Raw genomic sequence first — 26008 nt, forward strand, 5'->3', positions numbered from 1 at the left:
GACTGGTTTGCTTATCGTCAGTATAATGTGACTAGATGAGGTGTGCTTGTCCAGTCTTTTCGGCTACAAGGGGCAAGATATCAACTATGGCATGGATCGAGACACAACATGAATATACTGCAGCCTCCCAAAACATACTGACACATAGTAGGCCGTCCTTAAATGACCCTGGCTGTTAAAAGGACGATCTATACACCAAAACAAACCAATCTAGAACACTGGATTTGTTTGTGTAACCTTGATTTAATTACACACTGTCACAAAAAAAAGAGTACATGGACTATATGTGTGTATTTACATATGATGTGTATTATGTAACCTACATAGACAGCTGGCTATATAGCCCAGAAAACCACATTAAACATTCCAGGGGCAAAACAAAAATGTTGGACTGGTATGTGAGGAATATTGCCGACTGACTTCATCAGTCTGGCCCAGACCCAGAGAATGACAGATGGAGCTACAGCTGGGAAGAGTTGAGACTAATGTTTACTAAAATTAAACTTTAAATTACAAACATACATAGATGATTGTAGGTGATTAAATTATAATGATGACATAATTTTTTTATTGTTTTTTTTCTGTTTTAAGTTTTTATAAATCAAAAGATTCTACACATCTTATAGAGCATTACAATTGAAAGAACTATCCTTAATGCTGCAATATGATGTTATTTTGATATATTTTTTATGTGATTTTCTCATAACATGACATTAAATCTATATACGAGCACTTTCCACTGGAAAGCTAGCTAGAGTTCCTTCTCCCCCCCCCTCTCCCTTCAATTGAAATTAAAATAAGATAAACAATAAAGGATGACCATTTTGTGAAAACATATTTTAGATCATATTCTCAGAAGAAAGAGTCCTGATGTAAAAATTCCATTGTTTGGAGTTAAGATATTCATACGTAATTTCCACGATGATATTGATCAACTGTAGATAAAAAAACTAGATAGCAGCTGTCTACGATAACATGACTGACTCAATGAACATGAAGGACTCTATCAACAGTAACATGACTTCCTAACTAACTGATTACACTAACGATGGGTCTGAGATTAGAAGGACCAGTCCCCTGTAGGGCTGAGCTAAGGAGTCCCTAGGGATCTGAACCTGTACTACAAGTGATATATGTTTATTTTGGTTGGTATACTGGAAAGACATTATAAGGTCACACAAGGAGTTAATTTACACTAATAGATAACACTTTCACTCTCTATCAGGGCTGATTACAGTTATCTGTACCATCAGTGATACAGGCATTAGCAACTTAGGGTGCTGAGAGGAGGATGGGAAGTTTTATCAATGAAAAGAAAAAATATATCAATGGTAGGAAATTTTATCAGTTAGAGGAAAGTTAAGTTTGAAAATGCAGATACTGATATGAAAGTTTCATAATAACCCCCCCCCCCCCCCCCCCTCAAAAAAAAATGTACAAATTATGCAACATTTAAGAGATTATAATGATGAAACTCGGAAGATAATCGAATAGCCTAAAACTAATCAGCAGTGCTTTATGACTGTTGGTCATTGGGATCCTAATCAAGTGCAAGGCACTTTCTTATTACTATATATTAATCATCTGAATCAAAGAATTGCTTAACCATTTGCAAATAAAGAATCAATAGTTATACTAAATAGTCAGGAAGACAGAGAACTTTTTGGAGTGTTATATAATTAAAATTGTTCAGGTTTTAAATGTTTTACTTTATATTAAAAGAGCATACCAAATTAGTTCTTCTTTTAAAAATATTACAAAACCATAAAATAGATTTGTTGCTGTGTATATGACATAAACAAGTTATCTTTCTGACTTTCATTTTAATTCAACAGTAACAGTAAATTAACAGTGAAGGCCCCATGGGCCTCTTGTAATATTAGTACCTTAGTTATAACAGGTTCCCATAGAGATCCCTTCAGTTTACACTGTATGGCAGGGAGGCTGTGGGAAAAAAAGGGAATATTTCATCTGTGTCAAACTCCAAGAGAGATGAAGGTATTCCTGAGGGGCTCAAAGGGAGATACTGGGTAATTGGTTTGTAAAACCAGGGGAGGGGGTGGGGATTAGTGGGGATTCAAAGGAAAGTCTACCTTAATGTCAGGAGAAACTCTCAGAGGACTGACTTGTATGCATATAGTGGAAGAATTTATCATGCAACATGTCTTCATTCCTCACTCAAAACAAATCTTTATAACCATTCAACATATACTGACGGTAATGATAATTCAGTAATTTTTCATAAATAATTAATCTTTTGATCAGATGATTTTGATTACATTTCCTTTTTTCCATTTCAGCAGATGTCTTTTAGGATAATAGACCTCGGCATTAAATATGAAGAGATGATTTATTGTATGGGGTACTTATAATGGTGCTAAACCTCTTTAGTGGGGTACAGAAATGAGAAATGGCCCTATACATCACAGCCTAATGTACACCTCCTGACTGGCTAATTAGGTTCAGATGAAGGATACCAAGTACTTCTCTAACTATTGTATACTACTGGGACTGTCATGTTAAAGCTTGTATATATTTTTTTTTTGGATGAAATTACCATTTATCAAGAAGATGTACTATTTTGACCATCATTATTCAAAGAATTTGTAATGTGTGTGTTATACGTGGTCAAATATTCTCAAGGGGAGACAATTCTGAAATTACATCATATATAAAATGTTTCTTACGTTATGTATGTTTTACAAAATTAAATCAAGGGGAGACAACTCTATAAATTATGAATTCATAGATATCAGGTGGATAATCACCACTTATTGAATATATGTTCAATCCTGGTGTCATAGGGAGACAACTGTAATTTTCTTTTATTGAATGTTTGTATATCCCTTGTTTTACAAATTGTGTCAGGAGAGACAACTCTGCAATTAACTCATAAGTCAAAAAAGGGAGACAACTCTGTTATCAGTACATATATACAATGTTTTCAATTCATGTATTGCAAATCAACACACATTAGAGGGAGATAACTGTATACTCACCGTATGCATTTTTTTTCTTCATAATTCACCAAATGTTGAAATACAACACTCTTTTGGATATGCTATGGAACTGATTTTTTGTTAATCTTCTAAGCTCTGAAAACTCTAATCATTTTATAGTTTCTCTTATCGTCGTCATTCCTTCCACCAGAAATCGTCAGTTTATGTATTTTACTGACAGATAAACGGTGGAAGGAATCATTTACATATCAGATCACATGATCTATTGATCGTAAGTCTGTCTGTGCGATTTCCGTTCACTGATAAACCAGAACCCTATAAATGTTTTACCTGTATGGATAGCCTTGAAGTTGTGGGACTTACCCAGTAAAACACAGAATGGTGATGAAGCTTGGCATAAGGTCTATTTGTGTTATCATATCAGATGTTTATAAAATTTGTTTAACATAGGAGGCCAAACAGTTGGAACTGTTCATACGGAAATGATAAACCTGTGTCAGTGTATTACACTTTCTAGCATTCTTTAGGGATGCTGGTATAATTTTTATGCAGAAACAACCCTTTATTTTTGTCAGGACATTTTCAAATTCCTTCGAATGCTTATATGCATGCAGATGTCAGAGGTTCTGACCAGAGGTCGGCATTCTTTGTGTAGGTACTGAATGACCAATTGGTTATTTATTGAAGATGTAAATAAATGATAAAGATCACATAAGGATGTAGATTCCAGCATGTATATTTAAAAATGACATTATTTGCCTTCTGGCAATATGATGTGGTCTATTAGTTTGTCAAAATGTATGAAACTGATAATTTGAAAAAGGTCAAGGTCATGATTGAAGGGTTATATTGTTGTAGAAAAAAAAATTTGGAACGTAAATTTCCCATGAAATTTGGGATATATAAATTGTATCCTTGTCTTCCTGTCATGGGATGACCTGTCCAGTTTTCATATCTAAAGGGTTTGGGGATAGGGACAATATGTCTTACAAACATTTAGAGTTAACTTCTGAATCTTATTGCCAAAATGTTCACTGAAAGTTGATGTAACCAGACATGCGAGATGCACAATGTTTCATGATGAAATATTGTGTACAGTCAAGAAAGGAATAATCTAGACATTTGGCTAAAATGATATCAGATTTTCTGATTATAGGCAGTTATGATGTGTGTCTACACGCATAAAAGAAATGAATCTTATAATGTAGATCACATTTCCTCTATTACTTCCGTAATGTCTGTGTGTGATCAATGGATAGAAGCAAATATTTACTGTAATGTTATATTACCATGCATTGCAGCATAATAACGTTCATGATGTATGTGGTTCTCTGTGTCAGACAAATAACATGGGACTTATAGAACTTTTCAACAGACTGAAGCATTATAGTTTGACCTTGAGTTTTAGGATGATCAGAAAAAGTAAAACTTATTACAAATTGTTTTTAAGTGCAAACCTGAGTAATTCATGTTTGATTTAGGTTAAAAATGAAGCTTTAAAGAGGGACACTTTAGGACATATGATGGGTGACAGAGGGAAACTGTAGGAGACATGATGGGTGACAGAGGGACACTGTAGGACACTTGATGGGTGACAGAAGGCAACTGTAGGACACATGATGGGTGAAAGAGGGACATTGTGGGACACATGATGGGTGACAGAGAAACAATAGGAGGACATATGATTGGTGACAGAGGGACACTGTAGGACACATAATGAGTGACAGAGGGACACTGTAGGACACATGATGGGTGACAGAGGGACACTGTAGGACACATGATGGGTGACAGAGGGAAACTGTAGGACACATGATGGGTGACAGAGGGACACTGTAGGACAATTGATGGGTGACAGAAGAACACTAGAACACATGATGGGTGACAGAGGGAAACTGTAGGACACATGATGGGTGACAGAGGGACACTGTAGGTCACATGATGGGTGACAGAGGGACACTGTAGGACATATGATGGGTGACAGAGGGACACTGTATGACACATGATGGGTGACAGAGGGACACTGTAGGACACATGATGGGTGACAGAGGGACACTGTAGGACACATGATGGGTGACAAAGGGACACTGTAGGACACATGATGGGTGACAGAGGGACACTGTAGGACACATGATGGGTGACAGAGGGACACTGTAGGACACATGATGGGTGACAGAGGGACACTGTAGGACACATGATGGGTGACAGAGGGACACTGTAGGACACATGATGGGTGACAGAGGGACACTGTAGGACACATGATGGGTGACAGAGGGACACTGTAGGACACATGATGGGTGACAGAGGGACACTGTAGGACACATGATGGGTGACAGAGGGACACTGTAGGACACATGATGGGTGACAGAGGGACACTGTAGGACACATGATGGGTGACAGAGGGACACTGTAGGACACATGATGGGTGACAGAGGGACACTGTAGGACACATGATGGGTGACAGAGGGACACTGTAGGACACATGATGGGTGACAGAGGGACACTGTAGGACACATGATGGGTGACAGAGGGACACTGTAGGACACATGATGGATGACAGAGGGACACTGTAGGACACATGATGGGTGACATGTAGGGACACTGTAGGACTGGACACATGATGGGTGACAGAGGGACACTGTAGGACACATGATGGGTGACAGAGGGACACTGTAGGACACATGATGGGTGACAGAGGGACACTGTAGGACACATGATGGGTGACAGAGGGACACTGTAGGACACATGATGGGTGACAGAGGGACACTGTAGGACACATGATGGGTGACAGAGGGACACTGTAGGACACATGATGGGTGAAGAGGGACATGTAGGACACATGATGGGTGACAGAGGGACATGTAGGACACATGATGGGTGACAGAGGGACACTGTAGGACACATGATGGTGACAGAGGGACACTGTAGGACACATGATGGGTGACAGAGGGACACTGTAGGACACATGATGGTGACAGAGGGACACTGTAGGACACATGATGGGTGACAGAGGGACATGTAGGACAAATGATGGGTGACAGAACTGGGACACTGTGAAAGAGGGACACATAGGATGATGGGTGAAAGAGGGACATTGTAGGACACATGATGGGTGACAGAGGGACATTGAGGACACATGATGGGTGACAGAGGGACACTGTAGGACACATGATGGGTGACAGAGGGACACTGTAGGACACATGATGGGTGACAGAGGGACACTGTAGGACACATGATGGGTGACAGAGGGACATTGTGGACACATGATGGGTGACAGAGGGACATTGTTGGACACATGATGGGTGACAGAGGGACACTGTAGGACACATGATGAGGTGACAGAGGGACACTGTAGGACACATGATGGGTGACAGAGGGACACTGTAGGACACATGATGGGTGACAGAGGGACACTGTAGGACACATGATGGGTGACAGAGGGACATTGTAGGACACATGATGGGTGACAGAGGGACACTGTAGGACACATGATGGTGACAGAGGGACACTGTAGGACACATGATGGGTGACAGAGGGACACTGTAGGACACATGATGGGTGACAGAGGGACACTGTAGGACACATGATGGGTGACAGAGGGACACTGTAGGACACATAAATGGGTGACAGAGGACACTGTAGGACACATGATGGGTGACAGAGGGACACTGTAGGACACATGATGGGTGACAGAGGGACACTGTAGGACACATGATGGGTGACAGAGGGACACTGGTAGGACACATGATGGGTGACAGAGGGACACTGTAGGACACATGATTGTGACAGAGGGACACTGTAGGACACATGATTGTGACAGAGGGACACTGAGGACACATGATTTGTGACAGAGGGACACTGTAGGACACATGATGGGTGACAGAGGGACACTGTAGGAACATGGTGACAGAGGGACATTGTGGGACACTTGATGGGTGACAGAGGGACACTGTAGGACACATGATTTGTGACAGAGGGACAATGTAGGAGACATGATGTGACAGAGGGATATTGTAGGACACTTGATGGGTGACAGAGGGACACTGTAGGACACATGATTTGTGACAGAGGGACACTAGAGGACACATGATTTGTGACAGAGGGACACTAGAGGACACATGATTTGTGACAGGGGGACAATGTAGGAGACATGATAAGTGACAGAGGGACATTGTGGGACACTTGATGGGTGACAGAGGGACATTGTAGGACACATGATGGGTGACAGAGGGATACTGTAGGACACATGATTGGTGACAGAGGGACACTGTAGTACACATGATGGGTGACAGAGGGACACTGTAGTACACATGATGGGTGACAGAGTGACACTGTAGGACACTTAATGGGTGACAGAGGGACACTGAGTACACATGATGGGTGACAGAGGGACACTGTAGGACACATGATGGGTGACAGAGGAACACTGTAGGACACATGATGGTGACAGAGGGATATGGAGTAATGCCTTAAATATAGATGTCAGGGGGCATTAAAAGACATATGATAGTAATGAAGTGATATGCAGTGACATTTGATATAAGTGTTATAGTGACACAAGTATATGTAATAGTAGCTCTGATTGATAGAGAGATGTCCTTTATGTAACGATAGTTATTGGTGAAATGTATATATCATGTGATTTAGGTATGTCCAAATCTCTTTGCTCTCAACTTCCAGACTTCAAAAGGGAAGTGAGGGATTATGAAGCTACTTATTTGAGTTTAGACTTCCTGTGAACCTGTCTAACTGTTGAGCACTGCTGGCCCCTAGGTCTGGCCATGTTATATTACTTGTGTTATAAAGTGTACTCCCATCTGTTAGGCTTTCTGTTTTACAGATAGGCATGTTATCTCATTAATTAAGGTAGCTAGTACATAGAACACTGTAACTCCAGTATAGAGCTTCATTTTGTAGAGTTCTTTTTTTCTTTGATTGCATTTGCATGAGGACAAGCACTTACAGTTTCATCTTCTCATAGAGTGGTCTCTAACGTAAATTACCATGAAAGGCGTTTTGATATTATAAAAGCTTTTTATTCCGCATCATAAAGGTATATTATGTTATACCAACAATTTTTGCCAACAAATTTGTTCATTCCTATGAAAACTTATAAAGAAGTAAAGGAGGAAATTTCTTTTATGACATTTCTATTTTAAATTCATATTTAGCTGTTCATCATAAATAGTCTCAAATTCTTGGAGGGAAGTTATTCCATATTTGCTATTTCCATCTGGAATAAAGAAAAATGAAGAAAAAAATCATGCATAATCATTAGAAATTACACTTTTGAGCTATTTTTTTCTTTCTACGATTTATCAAAAAACTGAAGAATTAAAATGGTATGGCCTTACCAATTGCAGCCATACAGTTTGATTCAGAATGTGCATCTGGTGTCAAGCATATGGTGTTGACACCATGACATCAAAATCCTGCCATAATCATTCGGAAATCTCATGTAATAAAACCCAGATGATAAAGCCATGTAACCCAACACTGAGATACAAGCTGGGGGTGGCTTTACACCAAATTACATGATTTTCTGATGTTGACTGCCGTAACCCACTCTGCAAAGTGAAGATGGATCTTGTAAAGAATATATGCTGATAGCTAAAAGAATAAGATTCATGCTCCATTTGGTTATTTCTATGAGGACGCAGAAAAAACTGTCATCTGTATAGTAGATATGGACTGTTTCCATCTATAAGTATCCAATTTAAGAATAAAACTCAGACAATTAAGATATCTAATTTCCAAATAAAAGAAGGTGAGGTTTAATGTCAAGGTCAAATGTATAAGTTATATAAGGTTCAAAAGTTCAAGATCATATTTCCTATATTGCAATATTTTTTTTCTAATTAGGCTTTATTGAAGAAGATGCAAATTGCTTTCAACTGACTATTATATAATGATAAAAAATACTTTAATTTTATGATGCTAGTTTCCTTAGAATGTTGGATGTTTGTTTGTGTATGACTCTCCATTAGATTAATTGTATTATTAAAATAATAGCTAATTGATTAGTCTGATATATATGTGTTCTCTGATACTTAATTGATGGATATAATCAATTTAGGTTATCAATCTTGACCTTTGGAAATGACCTTTGACACATATCACAATCAAAGGGAAAACTCCATGAAAAGTTCTTTACAGTTAAAAGCCATTTTTTCTGTGTTAAAATTGTAATCATAAGTCACCCTGATACCATTTTCTATCCATATCAGTTGTACCATATATATCACTTGATTGCTTTCCTCAACATCTTCACAAATTACTCCAATGATAAAAATAGAGCTAACTCAGGGAAATGAAGCTTTTAATTAATAAGACCCAATATTTGATTAAGCTTTTAACAAATTCAGTGCCTAGCCAATATTGGTAGATAATTAAGATGGAGTAATTTCTCTGAATTTCATATTAGCTGATTGGCTGTGACAAGATTGCAGAATAACTGTTTATGTATTCCGATATTGGTATCCTGGAGTTGGTATTCCAATTAGCCTAAGTAAAAAGGTTTCTGGAAGTCTTCTGCATCTGACAGCAGACCTGAAACTTTTAATGTCTCCAACACAGATTGATTTCGGCTAAAAATGTGATAATAATAATAATATTAAAAACTTTATTTCACGAGGGTTACATATTTAGTACTGTACTAATCTTACATATGGCCCTCACAACAATACAACCAAAACAAGAACAAACATGTAATACGATTTCGGCTAAAAATGTGATGTTGACAAAATAAGCATGGCAAGTATAAGAGAAAATACCTTGGACACACTGATATGCTTATGTTATTATTCTGACCTGGTAGATACTACCCTGTAAGTACAGTTCAGTACACTTTTTTGACAAGTCAACACCTCTCATGGCTCCTGACATTACTTATAACTGCTGTGGAGGTTTATATGTGTAAGTTATTTTTATTGGTTAAGTAACTTTTAACTTAATTAGTTACAAAGATAATGAAGTAAACTGGCTGCATTATTGCTCAGAAATGCTGGGTTCCAAGTGTGTATGACCCACTGTGTAGGCACATTGGCATGGCGTATTATAGCTGTTGTCAGTCTTGTTCTGATAAATGTTACCAGCAAACTGTAAATCAACTCATTTTGTCGAAAATATATTTTTTTCTATTTAATTGCAAATCAAAGGGAATCTGTTTATAGAATCTTCAGAATATCCTCAAATCTCAGATAGTAATAGGGCAAGAGTAGTGTGCTGCTGGTCAGGCTCCAACTCGCCACCCTGGACTGTTTAGAGTGAGACTGTACCACTCTGTATATCGTACAAATATGTAATGATTATAATTTGTATAAGTTTCAATATTTCTTTGTTTTATTTACAAGATTATCCAATTTTTAGGTCACCTGAAACGAAGTCTCAAGTGACCTATTCTAATCGCCTTTTGTCTGTCGTCGTGCGTCATGCGTCGTCTGTCGTATGTCCGTAAACAATTTACATTTTCGACTTCTTCTCCAAAACTGCTGAAGCAATTTCTATGAAATTTTGCACAAACCTTCTAAGGCATAAGGCCAATCAAAATTGTGAATTATATGGTCCCCACCCCCGCAGGGGGGCTGTGGGAGGGGCCAAAAGGGTTAAAATTGAGTAAAATTTCAAAAATCTTCTTCTCTACTCACATTAATGTGGTAGAATCAAATACTCTTCATAGATATTAAGGTCTTAAGGTCCTTTACAAAAATTGTGAATTATATGACCCTGGGGTCTCTAGTTTGCCCCCTGGGGAGGGGGTTAAGTTTACTATAATTTATATTGGGAAAACACATTTTTGCGCATTATTTGGTCATTTGTAATAGGAAATGAGTCAAATGTTGTCAGAATTATCAGTATAAGATGGCCATTTAATCCTATTAACAAATTTTCTATGACTGACCCCCAGGGGCCTTAGGGGCAGGGTCAAAAGGGGTCAAATAGGCTAAAACTTCAAAAATCTTCTTCTAAAATTCTGGAAATTGTAGAATCAAATACTTTTCATAAATAGAAAGGTCTTAAGGTCCTTTACAAAAATTGTGAATTATATGACCCTGGGGTCTCACGTTTCCCCCTGGGGAGGGGGTCAAGTTTACTATAGTTTATATAGGGAAAACACATTTATGAGCATTTTTTGCTCAATTTTCATTGGAAACGAGTCAAACTTGGTTAGAATTGGTTAGATAGCATTTTGATATCATATCCATATTTGTCCAGGCCGACCCCCTGGGGGCAGAGGGGCGGGGCCAAAAAAGGTCAAATAGGCTAAAACTTCAATAATATTCTTTTAAAATTCTGGAAATGGTATAATCAAATACACTTTATAGATGAAAAGGTCTTAAAGTTTGTTTATAAAAATTGTGAATTATATGACCTTTGGGTCTCCTGTTTCCCCTTGGGGAGGGGGTCAAGTTTACTATAGTTTATATAGGAAAAACACATTAATGAGCATTTTTTGCTCAATTTTCATAGGAAATGAGTCAAACTTGGTTAGAATTATTAGCCTGAGATAGCATTTTAATATCATATCCACATTGGTCCTGTCCGACCCCCTAGGGGCAGAGGGGCGGGGCTAAAAAAGGTTCAAATAGGCTAAAACTTCAAAAATCTTCTAAAATTCTGGATATAGTAGTATCAAATAATTATAGATGGAAAGGTCTTAAGGTGTTTTATAAAAATCTCACGTTACCCCCTGGGGAGGGGTCAAGTTTACTTTAGTTTATATATGAAAAACATATTTGTGAACATTATTTGCCCAATTTTCTTAGGAAATTAGTCAAACTTGATTAGAATTATCTGCCTAAGATATAGCATTTTAACATCCATATCCGTCCCTGATGACCCCTGGGGGACCAGAGGGGCAGGACCAAACAGGGTCAAAATGATTAAAATTTCAAAAAATACCTCTAAGTTCACAGGTTTGATGGAAGCAAATACTCTTCATAGTCTAAAAAGTCAAATTTATAAATCACTGACCAACTTCAAGGCCCAGCATATAGTGTTTATATGTCTTTAATTTGTTTCATTATTTGTTCCATTATATATTCTAACTCAATCAGGTGACCGCTAAGGCCTATGGGCCTCTTGTTAAAATGTCCAGTATTGCTTTTTGGATTTATATCATACAGTCTCAGTGGTGCTATTTTGAGATATAAAAAATTTGTCTGTATTTCCCTTGTGCGGCTTTCTGTTTGTCCCCGAAATCAATAAATTCCTTAGATGGCAAATTAATTCTGTTGAAATTGAATGATGGAGGTTTTTTTGAAAAATCAATTTTCAATTCTTCCGCAGAGTAAATGATGACAAATTCCTGCTGAAATTACAAAATTGAATCTTGGTGCATTGTCTGGAAATTTTTGTGAACCATAAAGACCATCATTCAAGAAATTGAAAGTCAATTTGATGGCAGCAGATTACATTATCGTCATGGTGATAGAATGTGATCTGTATAGTTGGGTTATTGTTTCTAGTGGAATTGATATGTTGACAGCCAAACTTGGAAAGTGTGAGTTACAAGAAATCTTGTTTCTGTTAGTTGAATGCTACCTTGCTTACACGATAAAACTTTTCTCAGCAACCACCTCTGTATAAAGACCACCTGCTCAATACGACCATGATCAAAATTGGTCAACATCACTACACTCTAGTCTAACCTGTGTATAAAGACCTATTGACTATGATATATAGACATATGTATTCATTGTCCCTTGCATGGTCTTTATAGACAGGTATGAATGATAAATTTTTGCTTGAATTAAGTGTTTATTCACAAGTACAAGGAGTTTTCAGGTAGTTTTCATTAGTTCAAGCTTTTCTTAGTGCAATATGACTGTTAGGGAGGAAGATGTACCATTCAATTCTGTAAGAGTTATCTTTCTTGATACTTACACTGTTGTAACGTTAACTACCCACTGAAGCTAGTATGAGAATAGTTAATTTTCACAGAGTAAGAACAAATACTTTAAATTAACGTCAGAAAAATAGAATTCATCACAATGAAAATGGGTCCCTAGATCTAGATGATATAAAAATAATTATACAAATCAAATTGAGTTTCTAGTTAATCATAAGTAGCTTGTTTCCATTTTGCGAGCATGTTGCACCATGAAATAAATAAAAGTTTTCTGTTTTGCAGGTGACCAGGATAGCTGTATGATATGATGCCGACACATTATGGCGGGTCGCCCACTGTTTCCAATAGGTACCAAATTTATCCCCATAGTTACGGTGACCAGGTAACTGTGGCAACAGGGGACAGAAATACTCCCCTAGGGAAGTGTGCCCCGGAGACCAATCTCTGGTACAACTGTACTCGACATCAACATCGCTGTCACCAGTTTGACGAACTCTCACTATCAGATTACTGTGAGTATTGATTCTACTTATGACCTAATTTGTATGTGCCCCTTCCCCCCATCCTTGGCCTTTACTTTTCCCAGTTGTCCTCAGTCTGTGTCAGTAGTCTTGTATCAATACATTTTTCAGGTCTCCTTTTAAAATCGCTCATAACAGTTGCATACCATTAGTCATCCTCGATACTCCAGGGGTTCCGATCACTTACGATCTCTACACCCCTGGACTATCTCATAGTGAAATTGAAGGCAGCTCAGCAAAAAACATTTGACCAATCAAAGGCTAGCAAAGATTTCCTTTGAAGACTACAGAGAGAGCGACGCCTAACATCAAAGCCACACAGTCAACCACAGTGTACCGTTATACGCCTCTTTTGATGTACATCAAATGACTAAATTATCTGTTCTATTCTGTTGCCTCCAGTTTTACTATGAAATAGTCCAGGGGTGTAGAGATCGTAAGTGATCGGAACCCCTGGAATATCGAGGATGACCATTAGTCCGTTTATATGGTTATGCATTATCCGCTTACCCTTACAAATTTGCAGCATATGCTGAAACCATGCTGCTATGCATTGTGGCATCATACTGCAGGCTTTACAGCATTAATGCAGCATGGTGTCAATTACCATTCTTCATTGCAGCACATGCTACAACCATGCTATGAAGCTATAAATTAGGATTCAAATAATGACTATCTTTTCATATTATCATGACATATAACATAGTAAAAAGATTAAAGTTATTTTGGTATTAAAGTACTTATCTACCCCTACTGTTGCTATAAATAAAGTTCACCTACTTTTGAGCTGTCATATTTAGAATGTGTATATATAATATAACCTATTGACCTTGACCGTTTCAAGGTCATATTGTACAGAAACAAACATACCACATATATTTCGGAAATGTTACATAAATGAGCTGTATAGTAAGGTCAAGTAATAGGACTCCTAATTTTTATAAGGATGTTGGTGTTTATGGAACACTGTGGGACTATCCTGACACAGGAAGCTCTGCTCCGGGTTTCATCATTTCCTCCCGGAAGTTAAGTTCCTGTGTACTTCAGGAAACTCTGAGTCCTTAGACTAGGATTATGTTGATGAGATATGAAGGGCTTAGCTCACTAGAAAGAGACAGAATGTCATACAGCCGAGATATGTAGGGGCTCCATAGGGGGGCATTATGTTAAGCATAAATTTGATGTGTGGTTGCATGGGAGTGTGATTCAGTGAGATAGCACTATAGAATCAATACCAGGTTTATGTTATTAAGCAAAAGAACAGGGAAAATACACATTCATGTCAAGTGCCAAGACCAGGTATCAAACCCCATGTCATGCATAATAAGTACCGGCCCCCTACCAAAAGGTATATGGATACTTTTCATTCTTGCATAAAAAGTGCACCCCTTCTAAAAATCGTTTCAGGTGTGAAAAACTATGAACTAAAAGATTGAACCAAATAACCATGCTCTTTTAGCTGAGAATGCTGTGATATGCGACATCAAATTTACAAACAAGTCAAATACTGAAGGGATCATGTCACCTAAATAGAATAGTACATTGTTGTCTGCAGACCACAATCCATATCATTTAGGAGGTCAAATGTTAATAAGACCAATCTTAATGCAGAAAAAATAGAATAACCACTTTGATTTCTTTACTTGGGGCTCCCTTTTTGCATTTATACTCGTATTGGTATGCCCAATACCTTAATTGGGATTGATCTTCAAGTTCGGAAGTCAAAGGTCAGGGTTACTAAAATCAAAAATAGAAAATTCAATTCCAAGGTAAACTATAATTGTGTTTCCTTGGATCCATTATAAGCTTAAACTTTAAACAGATCCCCCTTAACACCACTAGCTTAGAATTGCATTCTTGTGAGGTTTGAAGGGCCAATGTCAAGGCCACTGTAACTAAAAATGGAAGATTTTTTGCAAAGCAACAGGTCCACAAACTTTGTACTTTAGAGTGAGGTAGTAATACACTAACTGAAAAACCTGATTACTCAAATTTAAAATTATGATATTTTTTTTTTCTTAAATACAAGATTTCTTTTGGTTTATTTTGTATCTATGGTCTAGATGGTATATGAAATATAATATGTGTATTACATTGCGGAACCCCTCTCTTGGGCCCCTTTGTCCACTCGGAGGCTGATGGTGTATTGGATGCTATAAGTATGAGATGATAATAATATAATTAGAATATAAAGAATTTCTGTGTAATTCAATATTATATATGACATTTTGTAACATTGAAGCAGTGCATAGTTGTTGTCACTTTGTGAACCTTCGTAAAAGATTCTAATTAATAAGGTTCTATAACGATTTCATTGGATGGTTCTGGATTCTAATAGGCGCTTGATTTTGGATGTAATTAGTTCTGAATACCTGGATTGTAATAATTTTGTTTATTCGAATGCTTTTGTAAAATTACAAGAATGAGAAGGACGAGAAACTATACTGTGACCAATGACGGTTCAGGTATGTGTGGAAAACGTTGTAAATGTTAAAGGAATTTGTCAGTCTGAATTGATGACTAATGCTTGTGGGAAACTTATATATAGTGTATGTTATTATAAAGCAGAAAATCTCCACAGAAATCAGTCATGCATGTTACTGTTATCTATATATAGCAATTTCAATTCAACATGGTGCCATATTGAATCAGGAATGAAATTGTCATTAAGAATTAATTAGTACCCAAGGGGCTTAAATAATTGGAACTATTGGGGGGCACTTATCAATGATCGAGCCAAAGTAAAATTTGTGGACGAAAAATGTCAGCCATATTTTAGATCTTTCTTTTCTCGTGGTACATTAATCTGTTATAGCAAACATTTGGTATGTCTTTAATACTTTGAGACGCCATTTGTGATTCACATGTAAAAGACTCGCAAGCTTATGTGATATGGGATACAATGCTGATGTTAGGGGCATCACATGTTGTAAAACATTGTTGAACCCATGGGTTGGGGGTGTTTATACAACTACAACTCTTCTCCAGAAACTGGGAGGGGCGTTTATAGGGGGAGGGGCACTAATTTCGGCAAATACGATATAAGTTTTCCTAGGAAATGATTTTCAAAATTTTTTAGATGTCAACTTAAGAATCCATTCTTTGTCCAAGGTGTATGTAGCACTGTTGTTTACTTTGTCCATGGGAACAAAGGCTGCATTAGTTTTGGCATCACTCAAATCCTCCTAATTTGATTGGTTCTTCCACACATTAAGTTAGAACCAATCAAATTCTGTCTCAAAAATAATTCCGGGTATAATTTGGTACTTTCATTATATATAAGGATGTAGACGATTTACGACCTGATATGCATAATTACGTTTAGCTTTGTTAATTGTGTTTTTTTTTTGTTTTAAATAAATTTGTATATATGTTTGATACAATAACTTGTTTCTCTGTTCAAAATTATAACTACTTGAACAGTTCAGCTTATTGACGTGTCATAAGAAGGTTAATACATCTCTATACTCACCTCAAACCTATTTGTAATTTTAGGTACTTAAACATAAAAATGTATATACCTAATAATTGAAGATAAAAGCAGAATTTAGCTTTAAAGTTACATGTTTTTGGACCTGATAAGGGCAAAGCCTTTCTCAAACCAGGGGAGATAATTTGTAAAAATGTAGGCTGTATAAAGTATGAAAGTGCTTATTTGCTACAAGTCTAATAAGTTTGTAGTTAAATGGTATTGTCACTTAGTTTCATGTTTAGCCTTTAAATGAAATGCCTGTAAAAAAATCTCACCATTTAAGAATGTTTAAACCTAATACTCCATGATCTGTTGACTTGTAATTTTTATGTGAATAACATTCCAAATGATGAATGGATTTTTAAACTATAACATGCTGAACGTGGGAGAGTTCTCAAACTTACTGTATACCTGTGTAAGTTCAGGTAAATATAGGTATAAATACAGGTAAACAACTCGTCATTGCTAATTTACCAATAAAATATTTTTATTTTTTTTTAAATCTTGAAATTATCATATATATGCATGGTGATAGTGCACATTAGAAAATGTGTAATGAATACAAAAATTAATAAAAATTTAATTTATTCCATCTGTCCGTCATCTCACCTGAGTTATGACCTTACATGTATGTTGACTGCTATCATGTTCCCTTAATCTGACTGATTATGAGATTACATTTTAACACCAACACTTTAATGATTTAAAATAATTCACCTGTGACCAAGTACACTTCACGGTGTCGCATGATTAAACACAAATTTCTGTTATGTGAGAACATCTTTCTTCTGTTAAAGATTTGATTACAACCACACTGTAGGAGATTGTACAAGAAATCTACCAGTTTACGAGGTCGATGGTTTAATTTTACAAGTAAAAAAAATGGTCTGAAAAGTTCACTCAGAAGTTGTATGATGCATAGGCGTTAAAGAACATAGTCACATTATAGATGATTTGGTTTTGAAGGACTTTTGAATGTTAAATAAAAGTGATGTGAAGGACATGTAAGATGTCCATCATTTCTTACAATCATCTCTTACAAGGTGAATTGTGTAAAAGATTTTCCCACTGTATGTTTGAAAGCTCAGCCAAAGTAAAGGTTGTATACATGCAGTTTCACATTTAAGCACTTCATGCAACAGTATTGTAAATTTAGTTTGAATGTACATTACATTGTACAGCCAAAGTGAAGAGTAATGCTGTGTAGTTTCACTTAAGGGAGTATGAAGGACTTTAATTTATACGAGAACCAGTGACATCATCATGCGAGAGCTGAGTTTTGTTCAACCGTCCGTAAGATACAGTCCACGTATCCTACAAGTTCGTTCTCTGATTTGTCTGTATTCGGGCACCGGTGAGTCTTCCTTCCAGATTATTGTATTGACACACAGTGAAACCTGTCTATAAAGACCATCCAAGAGATATAGCAATTAAATGGTCTTGAAGTCCAAATGGTCTTTATAGACAGGTCAGCTTATGCTGATATTGGTCGTTGGGACTTTAAGACGGTGGCCTCATTCCATAGATGCTCTTTTCACAGAGCTGAAAATGCAGGAAATCTTGCACATGCCTGTTAAAAGGGCTAACACAATCTTGGATGATTTCAGAAGAAATGACGCGGGTAATTAGCCAAACAAGGTACAAATCCATAGGAAATGAATTAAAATTTATTTTCATATTTCCAGGGGATGTATGTGATTCTGATTTGGATACCTCGGGTCCTAGTCTGCGGGCATACTCTCACCATGGCCAGACAAAGCGTCCAATCACTTGTCCTGACGACAGCAGTCTCTTTCTAAAGTCCAATCAGAAACCACTTCTATCTCCAAACTCTAAAAGGAAGAGTTATTCCCCTTCTCTACTGCGACGGAGTATTTTTAACAGACAGTCAAAACCGGATTTAACAAGTATCGACGATAAGTGTGCGGGATGTGGTTTTCCTGTTATGGATGATCGGAGAGTATCGGTGAAACGTGATGGTGATAAACGGGATGTGTACCACAGCGCATGCTTCAAGTGTGCACGGTAAGTCTGGTGTTTTTTTCTACTAGAGAAACTTTCAAGGGAGATAATCCTAAGTTTAGCATTTCAGTGGAATACAGTACATAGAACCTTGTGACCTTATTCTCCAATTTCTGAAAGACGCTGTTTGATTTGTTGGTTCTGAACTACATTATAACTATAAAAAAAATCACTTGTAACATTTTTTTGTGACATCAAATTTTTACTAGAGGTTTTTTTTTAACGTCATAGCTACTGGAAAGTGGGACCGACATTGAACTTGACCCACTTCGTTTAAGTATCCCAAAACCCCTGAATTAAACGTTGACAGCCATCATGATAACATTGGCTTTAAGTAAATGAGGTTTGACTGTATTACTTTGAAATGTTAAATGCTTCTTTTACACAGGTTTGACTGTCAGGAGGGGTCAAAAGACCTTTATTGAGCATTTTCAGAGATGTGAATTATCTGCTTTTGGCTCTTCTGATATTGTAATACATGTGCTTGACAAATGTGATACTTATATGATAGTGGTTTTTGTGTCAGGAGAAGACAACTCACAAACCCTTGACCATATATAATGATTAATGTGTCTGGAGGAGACAACTCACAAATCCTTGATCATATATAATAATTTACGTGTCAGGAGGAGACAACTCACAAATTCTTGATCATATATAATGATTTACATGTCAGGAGGAGATAACTCACAAATCCTTGACCATATATAATGATTTACATGTCAGGAGGAGACAACTCACAAATCCTTGACCATATATAATGATTTACATGTCAGGAGAAGACAACTCACAAATCCTTCACGATATATAATGATTTACATGTCAGGAGAAGACAACTCACAAATCCTTCACGATATATAATGATTTACATGTCAGGAGAAGACAACTCACAAATAATATACATATATATACATGAATGTTCTAATGCATACTGGTATGGTGCAAACTTAACTCTTGTCTTGCTCACCAACAAAGGAATACCTAATAATATATATTAGGCCAAACAAATATATGTCTGTTTAGGGTTTCAATGGCCAAAAAATAGGGTCAGAAGATCTGCATATTAAAAAAAAATTTTTTTAGTGTCTTTCACTCTAAAATAATGGCTGGAACCGGAGTCGGAGATCGAAATCCAGACTTTTTTAATCATTGTTTTCCATAGAACAGTGGCCTTACCTGTAGTATATAGTTCTATCTAGAGGATCTCTGAGTGAGAAAAGGGAGACAATTCACACATGAACCCTTGAAAAATATGCGTTATAATGGTCTTATTTAATACATACCTGTATGATATATATTATGTATGGGAAATATAAATTATACCAATATGGTGTCTTAACTGTGAACAAATCATAGTGTTAAAAAATGATACAAAATGTATAATAAGGTTATCTTAAACAGTGAAATTGATTTGCATTAGAATGGACATAATTCATACATTTGGGTGTTATTTTGCTCTTTGCTATACCAGAGGAAAGTATAAACTAATAAAAATGTAAAAATGTTATGGATCAATATATGTAACCAAATTTAAGTGTGTAGACAATTGATTCTAAAATCAAGGATATGTCCGGGCACAGTCGCTGCTATCCGTGTGGTTTGTGAATAAAAGAAGGGAGACAACTCCTGTGGCCTTTGATATTTGAGTATGAACAGTAGCTCACAAATATATATTTGATGAAAAGAAACAAGCTTTTGTAGGATTATACAGGATTATGAATTATACAAAATTACTAGCGTTTCATTTCAGAATAAAAATCAATAGATTACCAAAATATATAATTGATGATTTGAAAATTCTGTCCCATGAGCAATAATGTCTCCTCGCATCTTTAGTATTACTGTAGCTATGGGATATATGACAGACCATACTCTTTGATGAAGTGATAAATGACTACAATTATTTTCATGAATGCCCAATATTCTGATATCAAAGATATGAATGTGTACCTTTTACATTTAAACCCAATATCATAAACAAAATGATGTTCAACAAAAGAGTTATACATATATATATATTTGATAAACTTGTATCTATTTCAGAAAGGCTACTACTGCACAAACCATAAAATAATGTGTTGTCTAGTTTTGACAGATATTGAATTTGGCTGATATCCAACAATTTGTACTTCATATGAGCATCATGAGTTGGGATGGAATATATGTAAGAAAAACATATACATACTATCACTATCAACCAGACATCATATGATGCAAGATTTAAGGCAATATGATGGCTCACCAGCTGTCAGTTAAACAAACTGGTAACACAGGTGACTTTAGATTTTGTATTGTGTTTTCAGCTCCAACATTAAATAGGTACATGTGTGTGTATATGTGTGTGTGTACGTGCATCAATTTATATAATACTAGTACTAATTTTACAGCTTTTTACATTTTTTCAATTTCCGTAAATTTTTGTAAAAGGACATTTCAACATAAAAAAATCTGTTATTCAAGAACTGTCATGATGTGATCTAGAGGCAGAAGACGAAGAAGTTTAGGAAATAAAACTAAGCCTTTGATGAGCTTGTACTGTCATATTTTATGTGACAACAAATATAATTGTGTGAATGTATTTAACACAAGCCAGCAGTCTGCTTGCACAGCAAATCTACAAATAGACTTGAATGCTGAATTAATGAACAAGACAAATGCAGTTATAATGCATATACATTAATGATAAGAGTTTGTATACACATTTAATTTGAAACTGCAAATTAATATTCATGTTGATAAAAAAAAAACTGAGGATGGAAAATAGAGTAGAGATGTCGGCAGATTGTGCCTTAAAGTTGGTGGCACAATAAAACCTGCCTTAGCTATAACCTCTATATAATTTAAAAGATATATAGTCCCACAGTCTGTATAATATTTAAATCTTTGCTAAAATTTCAAAACTAAAATTTGATCATCTTTGTCTCCGTGACATGTCAGATTCTAGCTACAGGTATATAGCCAAATTAATTAAATTTCAAACTAGGGGGAGATAACCTAGTATAGGAATTATATTGAGAAAAACTTATTACCTACTTAGGATCTGGTGGCCAGTCTAAAAGATCACAAGCTTTGTGACTTTGACCTGTGTATGCATGTACACCATTTTTCTTTAATCTTAGATGGTCTTTATATACAGGTTTGTTTGTATATTGAGACCTGCAATAGAGACCACCTCAGTATAAAGACCACCTGCTTAATAAGACCACTTCCCCAAGGTTTCAAATGGTCAATTTCAACACACATAGTCCCTCTGAATAAAGACCACCTGGCTATAAAGACCATTTATTCTGGTTCTGGTGGATGGTCTTTATGGACAGGATTGTTTGTGTGTTGTATCATATGTAAGCTATTTTTTTTACTAAAAACATAAAACATTTGTCATGTGTAGTGATAATGCTAGCTTTCTGTGTCTGCTATCTGTATGCGATAGTGTAGACATCAGTAATGATCCCTCTCAGATCTCCCAGCTGATGTATCTACTGTTGTCTCCTGTGACTCATTTCTGTCAGATAGCCGTGAAAAAATGGCCTAGTTACCAACCCTTAGCATGGCTATACTGTCAGTAATAAGTTCTACTCTGGTGATATGATTCCATATAGCTTTAGTAATTGCCTTTCTCTTATTTATATGATTATAAAGCTGAATAAACACTATTGGGGAAAACATCCTTTCCCTCCCACCTCCCTGAATTATTTTCTTTCATATCCCCATATCCCCTTCATAAAATTGTGGTACTTCTTCCCTCCTCCCCCCCCCAAACACACAGTTGAGGGGTATGAAGTGTTACCCATCTCTCCTCTTGTTCTGCTGGTCTATCATTTATGTCTTCTGACCATTTCTAGTTTTATTTTTATACAGGTTGAATAATGTTTTGCAAAATAGCAGGATATAACATAAAAGTGCCTGCTTTTAGAAACTAGGGGAGATAATCATGTAAAAAATTTAACTTGTTGATTCCATATACAAACCAAAGCTCAGGGCTGATCAGTCTACATTTAATCATAGGAGATTAAACTCTTTATATTATTGAGTTTTACTTTTTGTACAAATGGTTAAAGACTCATGGTTAGTCTACATTAATTTTATGGTGAGATGATCTTGTAGGAATCCTAGCTGTGATATTCTTTGCAAACAGCAGGCTATAACCATGCTGTGGTCACTACTAAGGTCAGCAGATGTCCAGAGAGATTTGGACAGCTGATCAGATAGGCATGTTTACACACACATATCAGATTTATCTGATTGACTTAGCTGAAAGTAGTATCACCAAGGTCACACAAGGTCAGATGAGGTCATACCTTGTTGTGGCACTCTTGGGATGCAGGATGTCCTTGCACTCACTCATAACAAGAATGTTAGCTTCAGCATATCAATCCATCTTGGGATGTTGGTTCTGTACAGGCATAGGTACCTATATTTAGGAACCATCGCCAGTCTTAATTCATGTCCAGTTACTAATAATCCGATGGTTTCTAATATCTATAATCAAGATAATTAATGTTGTTTTCTCAATATAGGTGATCTGGCTCTCTTATTACAGTTGGTCTTTCATTACACATAGTATTTTATCACAGGTGGTCTCTTTGCTATTAGTGGTCTTGAGTAATATATACAGGTGATCTTTCTTCAGTTGGTCTCTTATTACAAGTGGTCAAATACAACAGATGGTCCTTTATTACTGGTGGTCCAATAGTGCATGTGGTCTTTTATTACAGGTGGTCCATTATTACAGGTGGTCCAATATAAAGGTGGCCCAATATTGCTGGTGGTCCAATATTAAAGGTGGTCCAATATTACAGGTGGTCCCTTATTGCAGTTGGTCCCTTATAACATGGTCCCTTATTGCAGTTGGTCCCTTATTACATGGTCCCTTATTATGGGTTATGCCTTATTAAAGGTGGCCCAATATTAAAGGTGGCCCCTTATTACAGATGTTCCCTTATTATATGTGGTCCCTTATTACATGTGGTCCCTTATTATATGTGGTCCCTTATTACAGGTGGTCCCTTATTATATGTGGTCTCTTATTACATGTGGTCCCTTATTATATGTGGTCCCTTATTACATGTGGTCCCTTATTATATGTGGTCCCTTATTACAGGTGGTCCCTTATTATATGTGGTCTCTTATTACATGTGGTCCCTTATTTCAGGTGGTCCCTTATTACGCAGATGTTCTCTTATTACATGTGGTCCCTTATTATATGTGGTCACTTATTACAGGTGGTCTCTTGTTACAGGTGATCTCTTTTTACATGTGGACCCTTATTACAGATGGTCTCTTATTACATGTGGTTCCTTATTACAGATGGTCCATTATTACAGGTGATCTCTTTTTACATGTGGACCCTTATTACAGATGGTCTCTTGTTACAGGTGATCTCTTATTACATGTGGTTCCTTATTACATGTGGTCTCTTATTACATGTGGTTCCTTATTATAGATGGTCCATTATTACAGGTGGTCCATTATTACATGTGGTCCCTTATTGCAGGTGGTCCCTTATTACAGGTGATCTCTTTTTACATATAGTCCCTTAATACATGTGGTCCCTTATTACAGGTGGACCCTTATTACATGTGGTTCCTTATTACAGATGGTCCATTATTACAGGTGGTCCATTATAACATGTGGTCCATTATTACAGGTGGTCCATTATTACAGGTGGTCCTTTATTACTGTTGATTTCTTATTACAGGCGCCTATTATTTCATGGGGCCGCGGTGGCCGAGTGGTTAAGATGTCCCGACATATTACCACAAGCCCTCCACCTCTGGGAAGCGGGTTGGAATCCCATGTGGGGCAGTTGCCAGGTACTGACCGCTGGTCGGTGGTTTTTCTCCGGGTACTCCGGCTTTCCTCCACCAACAAACCTGGCACGTCCTTACATGACCCTGGCTGTTAATAGGACGTAAAAATAAACAAACCAAACCAATATTATTTCATGTGGTCTCTTATTACATGTGGTCTCTTATTACAAGTGGTCCCTTATTACAGGTGGCCCAATATTACAGGTGGACAAATATTAAAGGTGGCCCAATATTACAGGTGGTCAAATATTAAAGGTGGCCCAACATTACAGATGGTCCCTTATTGCAGTTGGTCCCTTATCACATGGTCCCTTATTATGGGTGATTCCTTATTAAAGGTTGCCCCTTATTACAGGTGGTCCTTTATTACATGTGGTCCCTTATTACAGGTGGTTCCCTTATAACAGATGGTCTCTTATTACAGATGGTCCCTTATTACATGTGTTCCCTTATTACAGGTGGTCTCTTTTAACAGATGGTCCCTTATTACAGGTGGTCTCTTATTACAGGTGGTCTCTTATTACAGGTGGTCTCTTTTAACAGATGGTCCCTTATTACAGGTGGTCTCTTATTACAGGTGGTCTCTTATTACAGGTGGTCCCTTATTACAGATGGTCCCTTATTACAGGTGGTCTCTTATTACAGGTGGTCTCTTATTACATGTAGTCCCTTATTACAGATGTTCTCTTATTACATGTAGTCCCTTATTACAGATGTTCTCTTATTACAGGTGGTCTCTTATTACAGGTGGCCCCTTATTACAGATGGTCTCTTATTACAGGTGGTCTCTTATTACATGTGGTCCCTTATTACAGGTGGTCTCTTATTACATGTGGATCTCTTATTACTGGTGGCCCCTTATTACAGATGGTCTCCTATTAAAGGTGGTCTCTTTTTACAGGTGGTCCATTATCACAGATGGTTTCTTACTGGCTGTTTTATATTGAACATATTTGAGAGAAGGAAAAAATATTGAACTAATACAGTGATAAATAGCTTTGTGTAAATTACAGTCTTTGTTACCAGAAAATCAAACAAATCCAAAAATTGATAATTGAAGTTGCAAAGCAAATAATACAAAAAAGTTTTATTTGCTCAAAATATTGATTTCACATTCATAACACTGTGAGACTTTGTAGGCTTTGATATTGGGTGTCTTTGAAATAATTCTCCGGTACCATATTTTTAAATAAATCTGTAATCATTGTGTTTTGTTGTATCATGTACCAGGATGGGACAAGCAGGAAGTAGTTTATCAGATATAATTGTCAAATGAGACAATAGAAGGATAGAGACGATGGAATATCTTCTATCCGGATAGAGTTTTATTGTGCCACTAGCCATGCAGAGATGGAGGTAGAAATTATGGTGATTAA

At 36.8% G+C, this 26008-nt stretch overlaps 2 protein-coding genes across 5 annotated transcripts in view; one reads left to right on the forward strand and one right to left on the reverse strand.

The window, feature by feature from the left end:
- Positions 1-26008, forward strand: part of LOC138318604 (rap1 GTPase-activating protein 1-like) — a 151840-nt gene that overhangs the window by 1994 nt on the left and 123838 nt on the right. For 3 of the 4 annotated variants that reach the window (XM_069261110.1, XM_069261118.1, XM_069261128.1), the window contains exons 2-3: positions 13090-13319; positions 18486-18825. In XM_069261110.1, the coding sequence (XP_069117211.1) occupies positions 13112-13319; positions 18486-18825 (548 nt within the window). In that variant the 5' untranslated portion in view covers positions 13090-13111. Of the gene's footprint in view, positions 1-13089; positions 13320-15557; positions 15794-18485; positions 18826-26008 lie in introns of those variants that run through there. The other variant, XM_069261137.1, reaches the window with a different exon arrangement.
- On the reverse strand, positions 4892-7396 carry LOC138314231 (zonadhesin-like). The gene has a single exon (XM_069254495.1). The coding sequence runs from the start codon at positions 7394-7396 to the stop codon at positions 4892-4894; it is 2505 nt and encodes an 834-aa protein (XP_069110596.1).

The sequence above is a fragment of the Argopecten irradians genome, chromosome 1 (genome assembly GCF_041381155.1).
Source record: "Argopecten irradians isolate NY chromosome 1, Ai_NY, whole genome shotgun sequence".
Lineage (NCBI taxonomy): Eukaryota > Metazoa > Mollusca > Bivalvia > Pectinida > Pectinidae > Argopecten > Argopecten irradians.